We start from the raw sequence: 20,582 nt of genomic DNA, 5'->3' as shown, positions 1-20,582 counted from the left end.
AGGGAAGGATGAAAATGACAGAAATATAAGCAACTGATTGAACACACTGGATATCATTGGAATTGTAAATAAAAGTAGAATAAAATAAGAGGCCAATGGGAGTGGTTGGAAAGAAGAAGGGGTTGGTGAGGGAGGGAAAACTGCTCAGCAGTTTTGAGCAGAAGTGGGGAAGGTAAATGCCGAAACACACTGTGTAACTGGATTTGGTGGCTTACCTCTTCAGTTCCTGCCCTTGGGTGTCTCTTTGTGAGTTCAAAGCCAGCCTGGTCTCTCTAGTGAGTGCCAGGAGAGCCAGCACTACACAGCGAAAGCCTGTCTCAAAAAAACCAAAACATTACACAAGTGTGAAAATGTCATAATGAAGCTCATTATTATATGTAATTATATATACTATTAACACCTGTGGAAAGGGAGGTGGGGGACAGAAAATGCCCTAAAAGAGACCAGGGTAGATGGAGACATTTGGGAGAGCTAAGATTTGATGAGATTAGAGGATAATGGGAGTAAACTTCAAGAACAGACTGAAGGTTTTGGCTCAAAGACAGTGGCTTCTCTAAACCAGAGAATAGAGGGAGGAGGCAGGTCGATGGGAACATCACAGTCACATGGATGAGGCAAGTTTAAAATCTCCAGCAGAAATATCCAATGCCGGAGAACACTGTGAGTGCAAGATACAGCCGTTGCCTGAAAAGGGATGAGGAATTACTCATTCTGAGCCAGTGTAAGTGACCACAACCCAGCAACGAGGATTCAGGTAGTCTGTCTTGAGCAATACATTCCAGTGTGTAAGCGCTTTTGTGAACTTTCATAAGCAAAGAATAAGAGTCTGGAGTTAAGGCCTTTCCCAATGATATTGGAACGTCAGGTGGATAGGTTACAGTGAAGTGGGGGAATCTGTAACTATTATCAGATGACATTCTTGGCTTTTAGGTTTGTGGAAGCTAGTGTTAATCCCACCACATGAGAGTAAAGACCGCTAGCCAAATTTATAGCAAGCTTTATTATATGTGCACAACCTGTAAATGCAGGATTGGAGAAGTCCACCCCATACATAGGAGAAGTGGGATTTTTATAGCCCCCAAACTGCAAAGCTTGGAGTTTCCAAGAGTTAGGAGATTTTCAGATGTTGGTTACATAGGAACTTGGCAGAATATCTCAGAATTATTTGGTTTATCAGGGTGAATGTCAGGGTAGAGCCAGGGAGTGAGTCAAATTCCAGAAAATGGGTCAAGACATGATCAAACTTTTTACAGAGAGCAGGAGTGGACTTGTTTTGACTTTGTAACTAGATGGCTTCTAATCTTAAAATAGAGTTAGCCTGGTCCATCAGCTAAGAGTCTCTTTAGTTACAATGGGTTTGCTTGGTAGTTGAAAGAATGTTAGGTCAGATACTGTGAAGAATTAAGTGAACTAAAAACTGCCCAAAGCTGGACATGGTGGTGCCTGCCTTTCATCCCAACAGTTCGGAGGCAGAGGCGGGTGAATCTCTGCAAGTTTGAGGCCTGCCTGGTCTTCAACAGTGAGTTGCAGCACAGCCAAAGGCCACACTACTGGGAAACTCAACAGAAAAAAGAAAAACTAAACTAATTTTATTTTAAATCCATTCTAACTCTCCACCGTCACAAAGTTCTGATCAGTCCAGTCAGCCTTGCAAAGTCTCTTAACAAGGATGTGATTTGAAGATGAAGAGATGGAGGCTGGGAATTGGGGTTAGTGGGGAGATGAAGGATCTTCAGAATACCAAGATCTGGAGTCACAATGAGATGTCTGTGTTTTTGCTATTAAAAGTGAGAGTCATTGAGGATGGAGAATAGTTCAAATACTGAACATGTGTTAAAGTGCCTAGAAAGAACGGAGACATGAGCAGAAGATTGTCCTTAGTTTTTGGTTTTTTTTTTTTTTTTAATGTCAACAGGACACAAACTAGAGTCACTTGGAAAGAGGAATTCTAAATGGAGAAAATGTCCCATTAAAAGCTGCCCAAAGGCAAGTCCGTCGTGCATTTTCTTGACTGATGACTGATGTGAGGGCCTAGCTGACCAGGCATGATGCCACTCCCGGGAAGGCGGTCCTGGGTAGCATAAGAAAGCAGGTTGACCAAGTCCTGGGGAGCAAGCAAATGAGCAATGTTCCTCCATGGCTTCCAGGTTCCTGCCTGGCATTCCTGTCCTGACTTCCCTCAGTGACAGAGTGTGATCTGAGTTATAAGAGGAAATAAACCCTCTCCTCCCCAAGTTGCTTTTGGTCACGGTGTAGTATCGAGGCAACAGAAACCCTACAAGGACGGTGTGCCCTACTTAGCCTCAGAGAACATCACTTAGAAGGCACACAGAGACAAGAGGAGCCTGGAAAGGAGCAGGCAAAGAGGGAAGACGCGCCTGGGAATGGCTCCACGGAAATCGTGTGAGGAAACAGCCATCCGCCCACTTTTCCTACACGTGTCTTTCCGTTGGTGACGGGCTGTATCTACTGGTGAAGTAAAAAACAACACAAACCCTACGCCCCAGGGCTGCCTTTAAACTATAAAAATAAAGGCCCCAAGACCTTTTAAATTTCCCAAACTTAGGCCTGGGCAGACTCTAAACTATCTCACTAAACTAACCCAGCCACATAACTATCCTCTCACTGTCCACAAACACGTCTGTCTTCCTTGTGACTCCTCGTGGAACCGCTCCTTTCCTTTTCCAGAGTTCCTGTCTCCCTACCAGAAAGTCCCGCCTTCCACTTCCTGTTTTTCTGCCCCGTTAATTGGCCAATCAGCTCTTTATTGACAGCTGCTACATCCATACATAACATTCCTCCACATCTTTCTGGTCTAGGCCTGTGCGCTAGGTCACTCTCAAATTCAACTTCCCTGAGAAAGGGTCTGCTTGCTCAGCCTTAGATACCTGTCAACCACTGCCTTAGGGTTTCTATTGCTGAGACGAAACACCATGACCAAAGCAATTTGGGGAGGAAAGGATTTATTCAGCTTCCAAATCAAAAGTTCATCATCCAAAGAAGTCAGGAAAGACACTCAAACAGGGCAGGAACCTGGAGGCAGCAGCTGATGCAGAGGCCATGGAGGGCGCTGCTTACTGGCTTGCTCCTCATGGCTTGCTCAGCCTGCTTTCCTACAGAACCCTGGACCACCAGGCCCAGAATGGCACCACCCATAATGGGCTGGCCCCTCCCCATGAATCACTAAGAAAATGGCCTCCAGGTTTGCCTATAGCCTGTTCTTGTGGAGGCATTTTCTTAATTGGGTTCCTTCCTCTCAGATGACTTTAGCTTGTGTCAAGTTGACATAAAACTAGCCAGGGGAAAGGGGCAGCGTTTGTCTCTTTAGACTACTTCCTGCTGTTTAGGGATGTATTTCTTTGGGGCACGTTCCATCTTCGTTTCAGGATGCCTCCAACTTCTCGTCAAACAGCAACAACAGCAACCAGGAGCAAGAGCCGCCTTTTTCTTCCTCAAAGCCCCAGTCCCCCTCTCTAGGCTCTGGCAATTATTCCCTCTCTGAGTCCCCTCGACTAAACTATCTGCAGCTGGCCAAGATCACGCCCCTCTCAGAGCCCACACGAGGCAAACTGTCTGTTGCTGTGGACCATCTAAAACAGCTCCATAGCTCACACCTGGGATTAGAGCGAAAACATGTTTACATGACATAACTGAGTTTTTAAAGAAACCCCAACTCCCACTACACCATCCCTCCAACTCTCCTCATGCCCCCATCAGGCTGATGGCCTCTTTTTCTTGTATTATTATTGATGTGTGTGTGTGTGTGTGTGTGTGTGTGTGTGTGTGTGTATACACAAATATATAAATAAAACTGCTAAGTTCATTTTCATTTGTGTCTATGGTCTCAGGGCTGACTCCTCTACATTGGAAGCTAATTCTCATTCTTCAGGCAGACATTGGTTTCCTGTAGTTCTTTATCGAGTGGCATGACCTCTCAGAATCCTCCCTCCTCCCTGCTAACGTGTCCATTTCTGTACCCATTGTTCAGCTCTTGTCTATGCAGCCGTTTCTAGGGGAGACCTTCACAGCCGACTCCCTGGTACTCCCGCTCTGAAAATCTGTCCACCACCTCTTCCACAGTGTCCCCTGAGCTTTAGGTGCAGGAGCTGTGACGGGGATTTAACCACTGGGGGCTGGGAGCCCCATGACTGGCTCATCCCTGCATTGTATCCAGTCCCCTGTGTGGGTCTCCACCTTCAGTAAAGGAAAGCTTCTTTGGTAAGGGTGGGAACTGCACTCATCTGTGGGTAGAAGGATGAGATTTAGAGCACGGTGTGACATTAGAGCAGTGTACTTTGCTAGTATATATGGCAGTAGTAGATTCTTTTTTAAGGTCCATCACCTCACTCGCCCCAGGAAGCCGGCTAGGTTTCCAGCACCAGGCCTGATATCTCTCCTGTTGAGTGGGCCATCAGTCCAATTACACACGAGTGCTATTTACTGTACTTTTGTGGACGTCTCTCCATGCTGGCCATTGCCGTGGCTCACAGGTGTTGTGCCTGAGCAGAACTGTTTAATGGCGTCCCTCCCTTGGCAACTTGCACAGTATTTTCTGGAAACACAGAAGCTAGGTTGTCAGAAAGAGGCTATCAGGTCAGTCAAGGTTGAATCATTCGAGTCTTGTGTCCTATGTGTGCTGGGTCTTCATCACTAAGGCCTCACCCTCAACCCTGAGAGGCAACCAAGGGCTGTGTCAATAATCTATATTGTTTGGGGAGTAACTTGGACTACCGTAAGCAACCATTCAATAGGAGGTTTCTCATACCGAGTTCTGAGGTTTTGTTAGCGTGTGGTTCTTGTGGGGAGCATTGTCAACCCAAGTGACTTCCTTTAAGCTACACCACACACACACACACACACACACACACACACACACGCACGCACGCATGCACGCACGCACACAGAGGTATATATTGGGTATGATTTTAAGCAAATATAAAATAATTTGATTCTTTGAGACTTTATCAAACAATGTTGGTAACCTTGGTATTTGTCCCCCATCCCTCCTTCTTCTCTGTTGACCTCCCTCTCAATAACTATTAAGTTTTTTTTTAGTATTTGTGTGTGTGTGTGCATTTGCATTCATGTGTGTGTACTAATGCAACATGCGTGTGGAGGTCAGAGGACAGCTTTCAGGAGCCTTTACTCTCCTCCCATGTAGGTTCTGAAAATCCAGCTCTGGTTGTCAGACTTGGCAGCACGTGCCTTCAACCCTGATGCCAGCTCATCAACCCACCAATAACTTTTTAATAGCACTGTTCTCATCAAGAATAGAAGCTCTGGAGGGATGGAGAGATGCCTCAGAGGTCAAGAACACTTGTTGCTCTAGCTGAGCACCTGGGCTCAGTTCCCAGCCTATGATCATCCATAATTCTATAGTTCCAGGGTGTCCAGGCCTCAGTGGGCTCCAGACATGCATGCAGTTTAGTACATATATGCAGGAAAACATGTATGTACACAAGTCTTTACATGAATAGAAACTCTGAGAGAGCAATGGCGATATCTATCTCAGTGATTCTCAACTAGAACAACTGGGGACTGCCAGAAGGCATGTCTAGGGCACACAGCATTGTCAAACTGAAGGAAACAAGGTGCAACTGACCGATAGAGGCCAAAGATGCCAGCGAATAGCCTTCAGGGCACAGGGCAGCTCCACAACAGAAATTCTCATCCAGATACCCAAAGTACCAAGCCTAGCTGGCCATGGTGGCTTTAATCCCAGAATTCAGGAGGCAGAGGCAGATCTCTGACTTTGAGGCCAGCCAGGTCTATATAACGAGTTCTAAAATCGTCAGGGCTACAGAGCTACCCTGTCTTAGAAAGAAAAAGTGCCAAGGGAGCACTTGCCATCTTGTTGACTGCCATGCCCTCATGGAGTGTGGAGCCTTTCAGCCAGCAGGTGCTGGACGAGTGTTCGGTGCACTGGAGCTGAGCTGGACAAATGCAGAAAAACTATTGTGTAAACATCTACATTCTTGCAGTGGTCAGAAGAGGAAGGTTTAGGTGATTTCATGATTATGACTCAAAGGAGCCATATCTTCCACAGTCAGGGTGATTCATCTCTAGAAAATCCCTGGTAAATGTGATCTTCTGGTTTTCCAGATGAAAATAGCAGCGAGAGTTTGCTCATGAGAATTGAGGGGGAAATGAGCCTTGAACAGAGACCAGATAAATGGTCATTGCAACGTCTTACATAGAGTGGGGCTTTTGAGATCTACCTAAACTGCAAGGGAAAAAAAAATCTCACAAACCAGACTTTTATCAAAAACTCTGTAGGAATCCTTTCAGTTTCCATACAAAATTTAAAATGTCCTGAATCCTTTTAGGAGCAGAAGGTTGGGGGCGGGGGGGAGGCGGTGTGGAGTGGGGAGTTAGAGGCACTCATGGTGGGGAGATGACACGGGGCTGGGCGCTGATCAAATCACTTTGTTTTGTAGCATGGACAGACACACTGACAGAGATTCACAGAAGCAACTGAACCAGAAGGCTATGAATGCTCAGGATGGATTTCTGGCTATACATGTTAACCAGACCGAGGACTTACTGGTAACAACCATAGTCCTCCCCCACCTCCCCTCCTCCCCTTCCCCTCCTCCACTCCATCTTCCCTTCACCCCATCCCCATCCCTCCCACCCCCCACCCCCGCCAGTGGTGCTTACAAATCATTCCTACAAGTTGTAAGTTCAAGGCAGCTGGCCAGCCCCTCTAGGAAATCCACAGTAGAATAGGAATTCCATACCAGCCAAAGGAAATCCAGCCTTATAGATATCAGCAAGTAAACAGCCAGAAAAACGGTCAACTGTTCCTCTCAAGTTCAGGCATTTATGGGACAACAAATTTAGTTAAACAGAAACAAGGAAGCAAGGTGTGGAGGCACAGACCTATAACCCCAGCACTCTGGAGGTGGGGGCAGGAGCATCCGAAATTCAACCTCAGCTCTTGGTTACCAGTGACATGGGCCTTTGCTCCATCTGATTTCCCATCAGATCGCCCAGTTGACTTCCCAGGCGTGGAAAGGGCCTGGTGCACCTTTACCGGTTACAGACGGGCCTCTTGCTGGCCCTCTCAGGGCAGTGAGAGTTCTGGTTGTCCAACACTGAGCTTAGTGTTCTGAAAGGGTCCATTTTACACAACAAGGTCCCGCAGCCAAGCAGCTACTGTCCTTAACACCCACGGTCAAAGGGAAAATGGATTTTCTCCAGTGGAGTGTCCCTGGGCATATCAGTGCATGCCAGGGCAGGCCCCATGCCTTTGTGTTTTGGCCAACACAAAAACAACTTACTGGGTTTTTTTTTTTTGGGGGGGGGTTGAATTTTTGTTTTATTTGGGCTTTCCATTTTTTGCCTTAATGATTTCGTGTTTGCCTGTTTTGATTGTTTTTGTGGGGAGTGTCAGAGAGGGGGTTTGAAGAGAACAGAGCATAAAGTTGGGGGAAAGAGATCTGGGAGGAGTTGGGAGAGGGGAAAAAACACGGTCTAAATGTATGAGCTGGGCATGGCGGTGCACGCCTTTAGTCTCACACTCAGGAGGCAGAGGCAGGCAGATCTCTGTGAGTTCAAGGCCAGCCTGGTCTACAATGTGAGTTCCAAGACAGCCAGGGATACACAGAGACTGGATCTAGAAGAATATGTTGTGTGTATGTATACACACACACACATATATATATATATATCCATGTAATATATAAATATTATGTTTATTTACATATAATTTATTTAAAATTTTAATTTATTTATATACAAATGGTAATATTGTATGGGAAGCTACACACACGCACATACACAATTTATATATATATTTTTATATATATATATATATATATATATATATATATATATATATATATATACACACACACACACACATAATTAAAAAATTCAAAGTACCCACTTTAGCAGAAGAACAGCTGGGCCCTCAGTCACAATGACAGATGTAGGAATGAACTTTCAGATGTCTGCAGAGCAAAAGCCACAGCCTGAAGCATGACAGACCGCTTCAAGTGCCAGACTGGGGCGGGGGGTGGGGGGGGGGGGGGGGGGGGGGGGGGGGGGGGGGGGGGGGGAGGAAAGGGTGCGTGATCAGTGTGAGGCACAGGGCGTCCTGGAAGAGATCAGCGCCACCTAGTGGTCACAGGGTACACAGCCTTGTTTCCCGAAGCGTAGACCGGAGGCTGTGGTCTCTGGCCTGAGGCTCTTGAAGGCAGGAGGGACGTTCTTAGCCTTGAATCACATAGTGAGAAAGTTTCTCATGCGGATAACCATAGTCTGTGCTCATTCATGGAAGCCATGTAGTGTTTCGGACACGAGCTTGACTTGATAAAGCTTTCCCCTGAGTCCTAGCTCCATCACCATCATTAGCTGTGTGACCTTGGGCAAATGACTTAAGTTCTCTGTGCCCCAGCTCCCTTGTCAGGAAAGCGGCGGTCTCATGGGGTTACATAACTACTACATGGAAAGTGCTCGGCATAGCCTAGGCGCCATGTTAGTATTTGCAGTCAATAGGAGCGTGTGTTCACACATCCTGAGCTCTTGCTAATCTCCTTTTGAAACCAGACAGAACCGGTCTTGGGCAAAAAATGCAAGGTGGGCAGTGTTAGCAGCCTTTTTCTCCGCACCTTTGTTTTAGGACAACCCTCTGCGGGCCAGCAAGTCGGGGTGGCCGAGCCGTTGCTGAGAGCTGTAGGTGCAGAGGGATCCGGGGTGGCGCTCTGTGCCCTAGCTTCACATTGCCCCAGTCACAATTGAGGAGAGGGGGGCACTGCCTGCGAGAAAGCTGAGACACCGTGCTGCACCCCTCCAGGCTTTCCTCCCGTGTCCTCTGTCCTCTGCGCGGCGGCTCATTCCGCTGCAGCAGACGGCTTTCAGCCTCCAGTCAGCACCTTGCCCACTACAGGGAAAACCTGATAGATGCAAGCCCAAAGACAGACTGTGTGTGTAGGCATCTGTGTCTGTGAGTCTGTGGGTCTCACACTAGGGCTGAGCTGGATTCTAGAGCCTCAGTAAACAATCGCTCCTCGGCCTTTCACCTGAGATCAGGTGAAGCGCGCAGGTGAAGCGTGTTATGGTCCAGCTCCGTCTATATTCAAGGCCCTCCTGGAGCACACAGACGGCAGCAGCTGTAGCTAGCACAAGATGCTCTTCCTACCTTGCACACCTGTGCGGCGAGTACCTGCACAGTCTGTGCTTTTATCTACTTTTATCTACTACCGTCTTAGTTACTCTTCCATTGCCCTGACAAAGCACCATGACCAAGGCAACTTCTGAAAGAAAGCATTTCATTGTGGGTTTGCTGACGGTCAGAGGGTTACTTCATGACCCGCACGGTGGGCAGCATGACATCAGGCAGGCAGGCATGGTACTGGAGCTCACATCGGGAGACCACAGACACTACATGGCACAGAGAGAGAGTCAACGAGGATGTCATGGGCTTTGGAAACTTCAAAGTTCACCCTCAGTGACACACCTCCTCCTCCAAGGCCACACCCCCTAATCCTTCCCGAACAGTTCACCAACTGGGGACCAAACATTCATACGTATGAGCCTAGGGGGCCATTCTCACTCAGACCACCACAACTACACTCCCACGCGTGGCTGCCCTTTTCATCTTCACATAAGTCAGCCCCTCCATCCCTCCACGGCTCCACCTGGAATGGGCCTCCTTTGCTGTGTGTCAGGCTGGCTCCTCCTGAGCCCTCCCGGCCTGGCTCAGAGGTCTTCCCTGACTGTTACTCAGCGAGGCAGCCTCCCAAAGCACCCTGGTAGTTTCCTAGCCACTTTCCCTCCTCCTTTTTTGTTATAAATGATCCTATCTGACACTCCCCTGCATATTGGTGTCCATCTGTCCACACTAGAGTGCAAGCTGAGGGAAGACAATATTTTTACTCGCACCATAGCCCGAGCACCACGGATGGGGCCAGTTCAAAGCAATGGCTCAGAAATATCCCAGAAGGCAGACTCAGTCTTGTTAAGGCTGTCCATGTGCTGGCTCTGGAAGGGAGGGCCAGCTGCTCACAACGGAGCTTCAGCTCCACTACCAGGCCCGCAGGTGACACAGACGTCACTAGGCACAGGTGTGGTAGCTGAGTCCTGTGACAAGCAGGAACTTAGTCCTCTAAACATAAACAACTACCCACCGCTCTGGTTCTGGCCTCTGGGGTGGAGCTAGAATGACCAACTGGTGTTTGCTGAGAGTCTCTTAGAATGCTAGGGGACAGAACTTACCTGAAAAGAGTAAGTTCTTGGGAGTAAGCAAGACCACCTCACTGAGAACAAGCCAGAAATGTATCCAGACCTTGCTCACCACCAGGGAGGCAGCCCCTTTGATTTGGGTTTGCCGTAGACAGGATGGGAAATAGAGAAATTCATGCAGAAGAGAGGGCCTCCTCTGGCACCTTTGACTGTAAGCTCTCAGCAGGTGGGGCACTGGAGGGAGACTCCACAGAAGAAGGTATCTGCCGGGATTGATTTGGGAGATTTCTCTGTGTAGCCCTAGCTGTCCTGTAGACCAAGCTAACCTTGAACTCCGGTATATCAGCCTGCCTCTGCCTCCTGAGTGCCGGGACCAAGAATGTGTGCTACTGCACCCGGCTGGTTGTTTGTGTTTTGAGTGAGAGCCTTGCTCTGTAGCCCAGGCTGGCTTTGATCACCTCCCAAGTGCTAGGGTTACTGGCATGTTCCACTGGGTCCAGTTAGCAAGGAGAATTTTTAAAATACCTTGGGACGGGGTCCTCAGAGTTCACAACCTCTGTGTGAAGGGAACCAAAGAACACCCTTATCTGTCCCTCTTCCCGCTGGTCCCTGTCTGACTCTGGTTTCTGCCTTGTAGAGGCTGCAGGGAACTGAGTCTCAGGACTCAGCTTCAGAAGACTCTGAAGACTGGCTGTCAACTCACAGTTTAAAGTCTGAGAAGCTCACCCTGGCTGACCTGATAAGCCAGGGCACAGTTGGGCTGTAAGTCTGAAATCCTTCCACCCTTCCTCCCAGGCTCCCCAAGGCTATGTTGGTGCAGCAAGCCCTGAGCCTGAGAAACCCCAAATAAGGCTTTGCTTTTTCAGGGAAGAGCATGACAGCACTGCGCCCAGGCTGCCTTTCTCCACCCAGACCGCCCGCCACTTTGAATCGAGGCTTTCTGAGTGAGTTTAACCATGTTCTCCAGCCCCCCAGAGCTTGAGGCCTTCTCTCATCCCATAGCCTGCACATGACTGAGAGCAGTCAACAGTTCCAGGGGACCTTAAGCCTGTCTCGTCTTCCTCTAGTTTGCCCTTTTCTCAGATGAAAACATTGGACTAGACTGGCATCTCTTGGCCTTTGAACAGCCCCCCGCCATGCCCTCCAGTGAATGCCTCAGACATCCCCTCTTCATTTGCCGGTTAACGGCTTTGTCAGACTGCTGCAGCTCCCAACCTTGCAGATGTGTGTCAGGCCTGTGACCAACTCCCAAACCAATCACTTCTATCTTATGTGTATGAATCTCTTGCCTGCATGTACCTTTGTGCACATGCGTGTGCTGGGCATCCACAGAGTCCTGAAGAGGGTGTTGGATCCCCTGAAACCCGACTTGCAGATGGTTGTGAGCTACCATGTGGGTGCTGAGAACTGAACCCGGATCCTTTGCAAAAGCACCAAGTGCTCTTAACTGCTGACCCATCTCCCCAGCCACACCTAAACCAATCATGATAGCGTAAGTAGCACACACATGCACACACACTCTAACTCACATACTCACACACTCACAGACATCTTCTGATAATCAGTAGACAGGATGATTTTTGGGATTCCATCCCAGATGTACTAATCTATGACCCATAATTACTATTGCCTAAGGTTTCCCAAAAAGCAGCTATAATAATTAACAGCTAAAATTTATTAATGTGCCAGAAACTCTGCTAAGGACTGCCTACAAGATCTCATTTCATCCTTACAACTGTCCAAAACATTGTCTTGTTCTCAACTTAATTACCAAAAGTCAAACCAATTAACCAAAAGGTGGTTGCTCAACTGTTATCATACAGCGACCAATTAGTGGGACTTATCAAAATGCTTTAACTATAGATTTCATAGAACGTTTTTGGGGATCAGAATGTTTTAAACAATTACTTGATCTTCAGTTAGTTAGTTCGTTCATTAGTTCATTTATTTGTTTGTTTGTGGCAGGGCCTATGCAGCTCAGACTGGCCTTGAACTTGAGATCCTCCTGCCTCAGCCTCCTGAGTTATTGGATTATAGAATGTTTCCCTGTACATATGCAGAGTTCTATAATATTTGGCCCCGTTGTTTTGAACTGCAAACTCAACATTTCATTTGTTCTTTGGAGGTTTAATACACGTATGCAATTAAATGTGAATCTACCCTTCATTTCCTCCCAGACCCTTCCCCAAAACATCCCCCTCCCACCTTGATGTCATGGTTACTGCCAGCAAACTGTCAAACACAAGCGTGTCTCAGTGTGAGGCTCAGTGACTTGGCCCCATATTCACGCTCCTGACTCTTCCTGTGCTCTCACCTCATGAATTTGTAGCCACCAACCTTCCGGCCACCCATGCTCTTCTCTCCCAGCTGCTCTCAGCGAGGCAACTCAGTGAAGAGTCAAGTGACTAAGGCCTTTCCACAAACACCCATCACCTGCCGGTGTCCACACCATCACGGGAGCGTTCGCTTTGCTATAGGCACAGTGGTCAATGGGTTCTCTTGGTTACTCTTTAGAAACCTATTTTTGTTAATCAGTCCAAGACGGCCGGCTGACCTTCTGCTTTCACAGCCTTGTGGTCAGTCCCTGAAGAAACTTGGGACAGTTTCTTCTGTAAAGACTCATATTATCCTAGGGCCTAGAGAGACAGCTGAAAAGCACTTGTTAACGTTGCAGAGGACCTGAGTTTGGTTCCCAGCAATCTCATGAATGCTCACCGTCTTCCACAGCCCCAGTTCCAGGAGATCTGCTACCTTCTTCCACTGCTGACTTTCCACTGGCACCAGGAATACACAGAGAGGGGACACATCCACGTGAAACACTCAAACACACTGAATAAACGAGTTTTTAGAAACAGACTCAGATCGGAGTGAGCAACGGTTTCCCCTGCCTTGCTCATGAGAACTCTGCCCCCAGCCTCCCGGGCCTGCACCCCGGCACCGCACCCGTAGCCATCAGCACCCTGTCTTGCTTCACAGGAGGGCTGCAGCCAGGCCCTGGTGCCCACACGGCCCCCGCTTCTTGGCCTGCTGCCCTGGCAAAAACAAGCCTTAGCTCTGTCTTGGTTACATTTGCCTTATACCCTCCACACGTCGGCCTTAAACATTAAAAATTCAGCCAACCAGGTAACTCGCGCCTCGAGTTCCAGTATGCGGAGGCTGAGGCAAAACAAACAAACAAACAAACAAACAAACCAAACAAAAAGATTGAGAGTCTAAGGCTGGGCTGGTGAGATGGCTCCAAAAAGTGGTGCTGGGAACCTGGCTCTTCCTACTAACGCTTGCACCTGAACACACACACACACACATGAACGCACACACGCATGCACACATGCAGGCCTATGCGCACACACATGTTCTCTCTCTCCTTCTTCCTCCTCCTCATCTCCTCTCCCCTCCTGCCAACACACATACAAACACACACAAAGTGATTTTTTTTAAATTAGAAAATAATAAGAGAGAGAGTCTGAGACCAACCTGAGTTACAGAGTGAGAGTCTCCCTCAAAAATGTAGAAGAGGCCACAGCTTTACCCCAGCGACAGGGAGGTAGAGGCAGGCAGAACTCTGTGAGTTTGAGGCCTGGTCTACACGAGCAAGCTCCAGGCAAGCCAGTTTCATACAGTGAAACTCTGTCTCAAAAAAAAAAAAAAAGAAAAGAAAGGTTTTTTTAACTAAAAATTTAGATAACTGAAACGTGTAAAAATCCTGGCCACCTTCCTGTGTGTGTGACAATGCTTGGTGATGATTCCCCGCTGTTGGTAAACGAGTCTTTTCTGGTGTCTCCACAGCATGATCAAAGTCTACCAGGAGAGGATTCAGTGGCTCACAGAGAAAAGCAAGAAGGTAACGGCACAGCGTGGCTCCTCCCACCTTCCTCAGCTGGCTTGGTTAGAGCCCTTTCTAAAGCTGGAGTCAAGGGGACCTCACCTCCCGAGTCTCAGGCTGACTCTCGCTAGACTTCTTTAGAGCAGCCATCCTATTCAAAGGGTGAAGCGTCCAACTGGCTAGGCCTGAACAGAGGCTGGAGGGCCGGGGAGCAGAGCCGGGTCATGGGCTGAGGAGACAGATGTTGACACGTGGGAAGGCAAAGCGCCGCTCCCCGAAGGGGAGCCATCTGCAGCGGGGCTAAAAGCAGGGTCGAAAGCTAGTGGTGTGCAGGCCACATCAGGTCCGAAATGGGATTCGTTCTGATTCCATGATTTCAGATAGTTTCTGCCTTAGTTGTCCAGGTTTCAGCATCTTCCTATTTTACTTTTATGCTTGTTCTCTGACTTCTCTTGAAAAGGATATACTGTCTGGTATCACTGGGCTCCAGTTCTCCCGGATGCACCTACCTAGCAGTTATTTTGGGGGCAAATCCTAACAATTTTGATGGTGTGTTTTCAAACTCTAATGGTAGCTTTTATATATTTAAAACTTATTTTATTCCTGTGTGTGCGCACATGTGTACACACACATGCCCACACATGTGGGCACAGCCGATGCCCCCAGGGAACAGAGGGTACTGAATTCCCTGGAGCAGAGGTTACAGGTAATTGTGAGCTGTCCTACCTGACGTGAGTGCAAGGAACTAAAGCTTAGTCCTTTGCACGAGCAGAAAACACTCTTAGCCACTGAGCCATTTCCTCGGGCCTCTTTTTATACTTTATTTTTTTACAGGATATATATATACATATATATAATTTTTGTTCTGGTACCCATGGAGGCCAGAAGAGGGCATCAGAAGAGGTCATCGGGTCCCCTGGAACTGGAATTATAGACAGTTATAAGCTAGCATGCAGGTGCTGGAAAGGAAATCCAGGTCCTATAAAAGAGCAGCTGGTGCTCTCAACAACAGAGCCATCTCTCCAGGCCCCATTCTCCCCACCCCCTACCCTTTTCAGTCTAAAGGGAAGAGAAGGAGTTCTAATTTTTAACTTCTGGTTCCTTGAGGGTTGGCAATATCCTAATGCAACTCAGCTTTGAGTCATAAACACAATGAATATTTATGGGATAAATACCAGGTGAATCATGAATCCAGTGAATATTTATGGGATAAATATTAGGTACTGTTCTAGAATGAAGGGAATAAACATGAGGCCTGACCTTTCTTGAGCTCCTCCATGGAGGAGGAGGACAAAGAAAGAAGATCATAAGCTGTCCTCAGGGCCAATTAGTAACAGTTCTTTTTTTTTTTTTTTTACACTTGTAGCAAAGGTTACTATTAAACCCCACTCACTGGACCAGAGTGGGGTGTTAGCAAAACCTTGCCCTAGTAACAGTTCTTAACTAACAAAAAGAAAGCAAGTGGGACGCAGGAGCGTATTGTAAAGAGAGTTCTGTGTGTAGGACAGTCAGGGAAAGTACTCTGAGGGACAATAGGAACAGGTAACTAGTGAGGCCAGTAATCCAGAAAGTGGAGAATGTCCCAGGCACAAAAATCAGCAAGCGCAAAGGTCCCGAGACCTTTGCATGTTCCAGAAGCCACAATCAGGGCAGTGTGTCAGGACAGAAGAAGCAATGTGGAGAACAGGCATGAGGTTAGTCAGAAAAGTTCAGATCGGGGAAAGCCAAACGAGAGCCTTTTAAACAGCATTGATGGACCTAATAGGTTTCAAAGGACCAGCCTGGCTGCTGTCTAGATGGACAGTTGGGTGCACAGGAGGAAACACAAGACAGGCCAGGAGAGAACTGTGCTGACTTAGACTTAGGTACTGGTGTAGACAGGATGAAATAGATTCAGGGGCAGTAGAGCAGGCAGGATTTGTGAGTGGCCCGGACAGGATGGAGCCAGGGTACCTAGGCCAGTGCTTGAAAGCCATTTACTGAATGTGAAAAGCTAAGGGAGGAACGGGTTTAAGGGAAAACCAGGAGGCCTTGTCTGGGACCTGAGAAGTAGGAGAGTCTCACCAAACCTCCAGACAGAGGTGAAGAGCAGTGGTCAATGGCACATGTCGGAAGACCCAGGAGAGATGTCCTTGGTGATAGCACTAGGTGGTTATAGGCATTCAGATGAGAAACAAAAGACTCATGAGTTCAGGGGTTGGGGATTTAGCTCAGTGGTAGAGTGCTTGCCTAGCAAGCACAACATTCCGGGTTCGGTCCTCAGCTCTACAATAAATAACTAAATGAACAGACAACCAAATACATAAACAAATATCTTATGAAACGGACCCGTGGTTTCAACTGATTTGTATTTAGTGGTGACTCTACTGTCGCAGAGGCCATTTGGCAAGACCTGAGGATATTCTTGGTTGCCACAGCTGGCAGATACGGAGGTGCTGTGGGCATCTAGTCTAGAAATAGCCGGGAGTGCTGTTAAACACTATAATGTTCAGGTCAGCTTCCCACAACAGAAAACCATCCAGCCTCAAACACCCTCCACGCCAAATCCCGAGAGCCCTGATGTGGATCAAGCTGATAGTGGATGGTGGGGCCCTTCTGAGTTCCTGTGCATTTCCATGACTAAAACCTTCCGCACCACAGTCTATCACAGAGGGAAGTCAGGGCAGGGACCCCAGGCTGGAACTTGGAGGCAGGAGTTGACTGCAGAGACCACAGGGGAATGCTGCTCACAGGTTTGAGCCTCACAGTTTGCCCTGCCTTCTTTTTCTTTATAGCACCCAAGGCCACCATCCCAGGGTTGGCAGGGAACGGGGCCCTTCCTCATCAAACAGTTATTTAAAAAATACCTTACAGGTTTGCCTACAGCCAGATCTTATGGAAGCGCTTTCTCAGTTGAGGTTCCCTTATCTCAGAAGACTCCAGCTTGTGTCATGTTGACATAAAAACCAGCCAGCATACCAACTTTTTTTACTTACTCATTCATTTATTTATTTTATATTAGTTACAGTTTGTTTACTTTGTATCCCAGCTGTAACCCTGTCCCTCATTCCCTCCTAATCCCACCCTCCCTCCCTTATCTCCTCCCGGCCCCTCTCTAATTCCACTGTTAGGGGAGGTCCTCCTTTCCTTCCATCTGACCTTAGCTTATCAGGTCTCTTCAGGACTGGTTGCAATGTCCTCCTCTGTGGCCTAGCAAGGCTGCTCCTCCCTTGGGGGGGAGGGAATAAGGTCAAATAGCCAGCCACTGAGTTCATGTTAAAGACAGACCCTGTTCTCCTTACTAGGGAACCCATTTGATTACTGAGCTGCCATAAGCTACATCAGAGCAGGGTTCCTAGGTTATATCCATGCATGGTCCTTGGTTGGAGAAAGAGTCTCAGAAAAGACCCCTGTGCCCAGATATATTTGGTCCTTGTAGAGCTCCTGTCCTCTCCAGATCATATTAACTCCCTCTTCTTTCATATGATTCCCTGCACTCTGCCCAAGGTTTGGTTATGAGTCTCAGCATCTGCTTTGATGTACTGCTAGGTAGAGTCTTTCAGGTAGAGGCCCTCTATGGTAGGCTCCTGTCCTGTTACTTGTTTTCTCCTACTTCCAATGTCCATCCCATTTGTCTTTCTAAGTGAGGATTGATCATCTTACCCTGGGTTCTCTTTCTTGTTTATCTTCTTTAGGTGTTCAGATTTTAGTATGTTTATTCTATCTTATAGGTCTATATAAGTGAGTATATACCATGGGTATTATCTTTCTGCTTCTGGGATACTTCATTCAGGATGATATTTTCTAGATCCCACCATTTGCCTGCAAATTTCATGATTTCCTTGTTTTTAATTGCTGAGTAGTTTTCCATTGTGTAAAAGTACCACAATTTCTTTATCCATGCCTTCGTTAATAGACATCTGGGTTGTTTCCAGGTTCTGGCTATTATGAATAAAGCTGCTATGAACATGGTTGAGCAAATGTCCTTATTGTGTACTTGAGCATCTTTTGGATATATGTCTAGGAGTGGTATGGCTGGATCTTGAGGAAGCGCTATTCTTTGTCTGAGAAAGCGCCAGATTGTTTTCCAGAGTAGTTGTACAAGTTTACATTCTCACCAGTAGTGGAGGAGGGTTCCCCTTTCTCCACACCCTCTCCAGCATGTGTTGTCACTTGAGTTTTGATCTTGGCCATTCTGATGGGTGTAAGGGGAAGTCTCAGGGTCGTTTTGATTTGCATCTCCCTGATGGCTAAGGATGTTGAGCATTTCTTTAAGTGTTTCTCTGCCATTTTATATTCCTCTATAGAGAATTCTCTCTAGAGAATGTTTAGTTCCGTACCCCATTTTTTAATTGGATTACTTGATTTGTTGCTTTTTAACTTCTTGAGTTCTTCATATATTCTGGATATCAGCCTTCTGTCAGATATAGGGTTGGTAAAGATCCTTTTCCAGTCTGTAGACTGTCGTTTTGTTCTGATGACAGTATTCCTTGCTTTACAGAAGCTTTTCAGTTTCATGAGGCCCCATTTATTGGTTGTCAGCACACCAACTTAAAGATCAGTGTTAGTGTTTTATCACTGTGACAAAAGTCCTCTGGGGAAAATAAAGGAGGAAAGATTGACTTTGGTCTTTGGGTTCAGAGGTCTCAGCCCATCGTCAGCTTTTAAGCTGTGAGGAGGCAGAACATGGTGGGGAACGTAATAGAGCAAAGATGCTCTCATGGCAGTTGAGGGGAGGGAAAACGAGAGAAGGAAGAGGAAAAAGAAGACAAAGGAGAGAGGACAGGGCACAGGACAAAACATAAACCCCAAGGACATACCCCAGCAACCATGTCCCTTTAAGCAGGTCTCCTCCTTCAAAACTTTTCACCATGTGCTAATAATAATAGATCTATAGATTGATACACATCTGTTGATAGATAGAGCTACAGATAGATTAGGGCTGGGATCTCTGTCACTTGGGAACCAAGCTTAAGCGCATGAGTCTTTGGGGTACACTTTGTAGGCAGCCTCTAGGGCAGGACCCAAGAGTCTTCTTTTTAAGGAAGATAGAGTCTCACTCTGTAGCCCAGGAACCTTCCTGCTTCAGCCTCTCAAATACAGGAATTATAGGATCCACCATGATCCACCATGACTAAGAGTCTGCATCTCTTCTGAGCCCTTACGGAATGGTCAGGTAGCAGGATCCTAGGATAACACAGTAGTTACTTACAATATGAAACAAAGAAGAGGGTTTGCCTAACAAGGGACTAAATGTCATACGTTGACAGACTGTCATTGCCAAACTGTGTCATCTGCTCCTCGAAGTTCAAGGAAGTTGAGAATGTAGATTTGATCTTGAGTTCAAGAAAGGTGGAGGTCACTAACGGCCTTTGTAAGTGTAGCTTCCTAAGAAGAGAAAGGTGAGAACTGAACTTGAATCACAGAGACATGGAAAGATAAGGATACGTAGCTCTAATTGGAAGCAGAAAAGAAGAACAGTACATATGAAGGAGAATTTAAATCTTTTGTAAGATAGGCTAGCCTGTTTGTACTGTAATGGAGATTATACAGGCGTACGCACGAGTATTGAACTAGGAGAAGGGCCAGTGCCAGGATAAAGTCTCTATTTGACCAGAGAAGATCCAGTAACTTGAGTCACAGGGTTGGCTTAAAGCATGGGGCAGTAGCCCTAGATGCACTGTTCCAGAAACAGGTAGTCTGTTGGCAGATTCTGCATGGAAATGCTACCAACATGCTAATTGTTTTTACCATATAGCCATTGCACAAAATGATGGGTTTCACTGTGACATTTTTATTCATATGTCTATCATTCAACTTTGCTGAGACTCTACCTCCATGGCCCTTATCTACCCTGTGTGAGTGCAGATGTAACTGTTTTCTTAGAGGCTTACTGCTGAATAATTGGCCCTTTTCTAGTTCTTTCTGAACTCTGGCTTGCTGGTTCACCTCAGCTGTTCTGGTTCAAACTTCTCTCCAGTCTGACTGATTCAAACTGGCTTCTCTCAGCTTCTGGCTGAATTGGTCTGCTTGACCTTAAACTAACTCTAGCAATCTCTTCCAATCTTCTGGATCCTTCTCATCCTCTGGCTCATTCTGTCTTCACCCGTATCTAGCTTGTTCTCTCTCCCGCCTGTCTCTGCAAAACTCTCACAGTATAACTGCCTCCTCTCTCTACTGCATAGCCCTACTCTACTGTCTTAACTCTCCTGTACTGCTCTTAAGTAGCTTCTCTTTCCTGTCTGTTCTCCTGGAGAGTTGGCTTATCCTATTCTGCCAAATCGTTCTATGATTCGTCACTTTGTCCCTCAATTAGATGTCACTTTCAAACATGGGTGTTTCCTCATGTAAACTAACCTTACCGTCTTTGTTTGGGATTAAAGGTGTGTACTAAGGGCATATCTGGCCAGAGGGATTAAAAGTCTGTCATTCCAGCCAGATCTCACAAATCTCTCTCTGGTTATATATTCTCGTGCAGGTACAGGTGTGTGCACCCCAGCAAACATGCAATAAGGCCAGTGATTGACCTCAGGGATCTTATTCTATCACTCCACCTGAGTTTCTGAGACCAGGTCACTCACTAAGCCTGGAG

At 47.0% G+C, this 20,582-nt stretch overlaps 1 protein-coding gene across 3 annotated transcripts in view; it reads left to right on the top strand.

The window, feature by feature from the left end:
• Positions 1–20,582, top strand: part of Vwa3a (von Willebrand factor A domain containing 3A) — a 57,722-nt gene that overhangs the window by 3,055 nt on the left and 34,085 nt on the right. For all 3 annotated transcript variants that reach the window (XM_055627432.1, XM_055627433.1, XM_055627431.1), the window contains exons 2-5: positions 6,438–6,546; positions 10,826–10,950; positions 11,055–11,132; positions 13,975–14,029. In XM_055627432.1, the coding sequence (XP_055483407.1) occupies positions 6,438–6,546; positions 10,826–10,950; positions 11,055–11,132; positions 13,975–14,029 (367 nt within the window). The remainder of the gene's footprint in view (positions 1–6,437; positions 6,547–10,825; positions 10,951–11,054; positions 11,133–13,974; positions 14,030–20,582) is intronic.

This window comes from Psammomys obesus, unplaced genomic scaffold, assembly GCF_907164565.1.
Source record: "Psammomys obesus unplaced genomic scaffold, mPsaObe1.curated_primary_1811, whole genome shotgun sequence".
Lineage (NCBI taxonomy): Eukaryota > Metazoa > Chordata > Mammalia > Rodentia > Muridae > Psammomys > Psammomys obesus.
The sequence above is the reverse complement of the archived record's forward strand: the minus strand, read 5'-3'. Positions and strand labels throughout refer to the sequence as shown.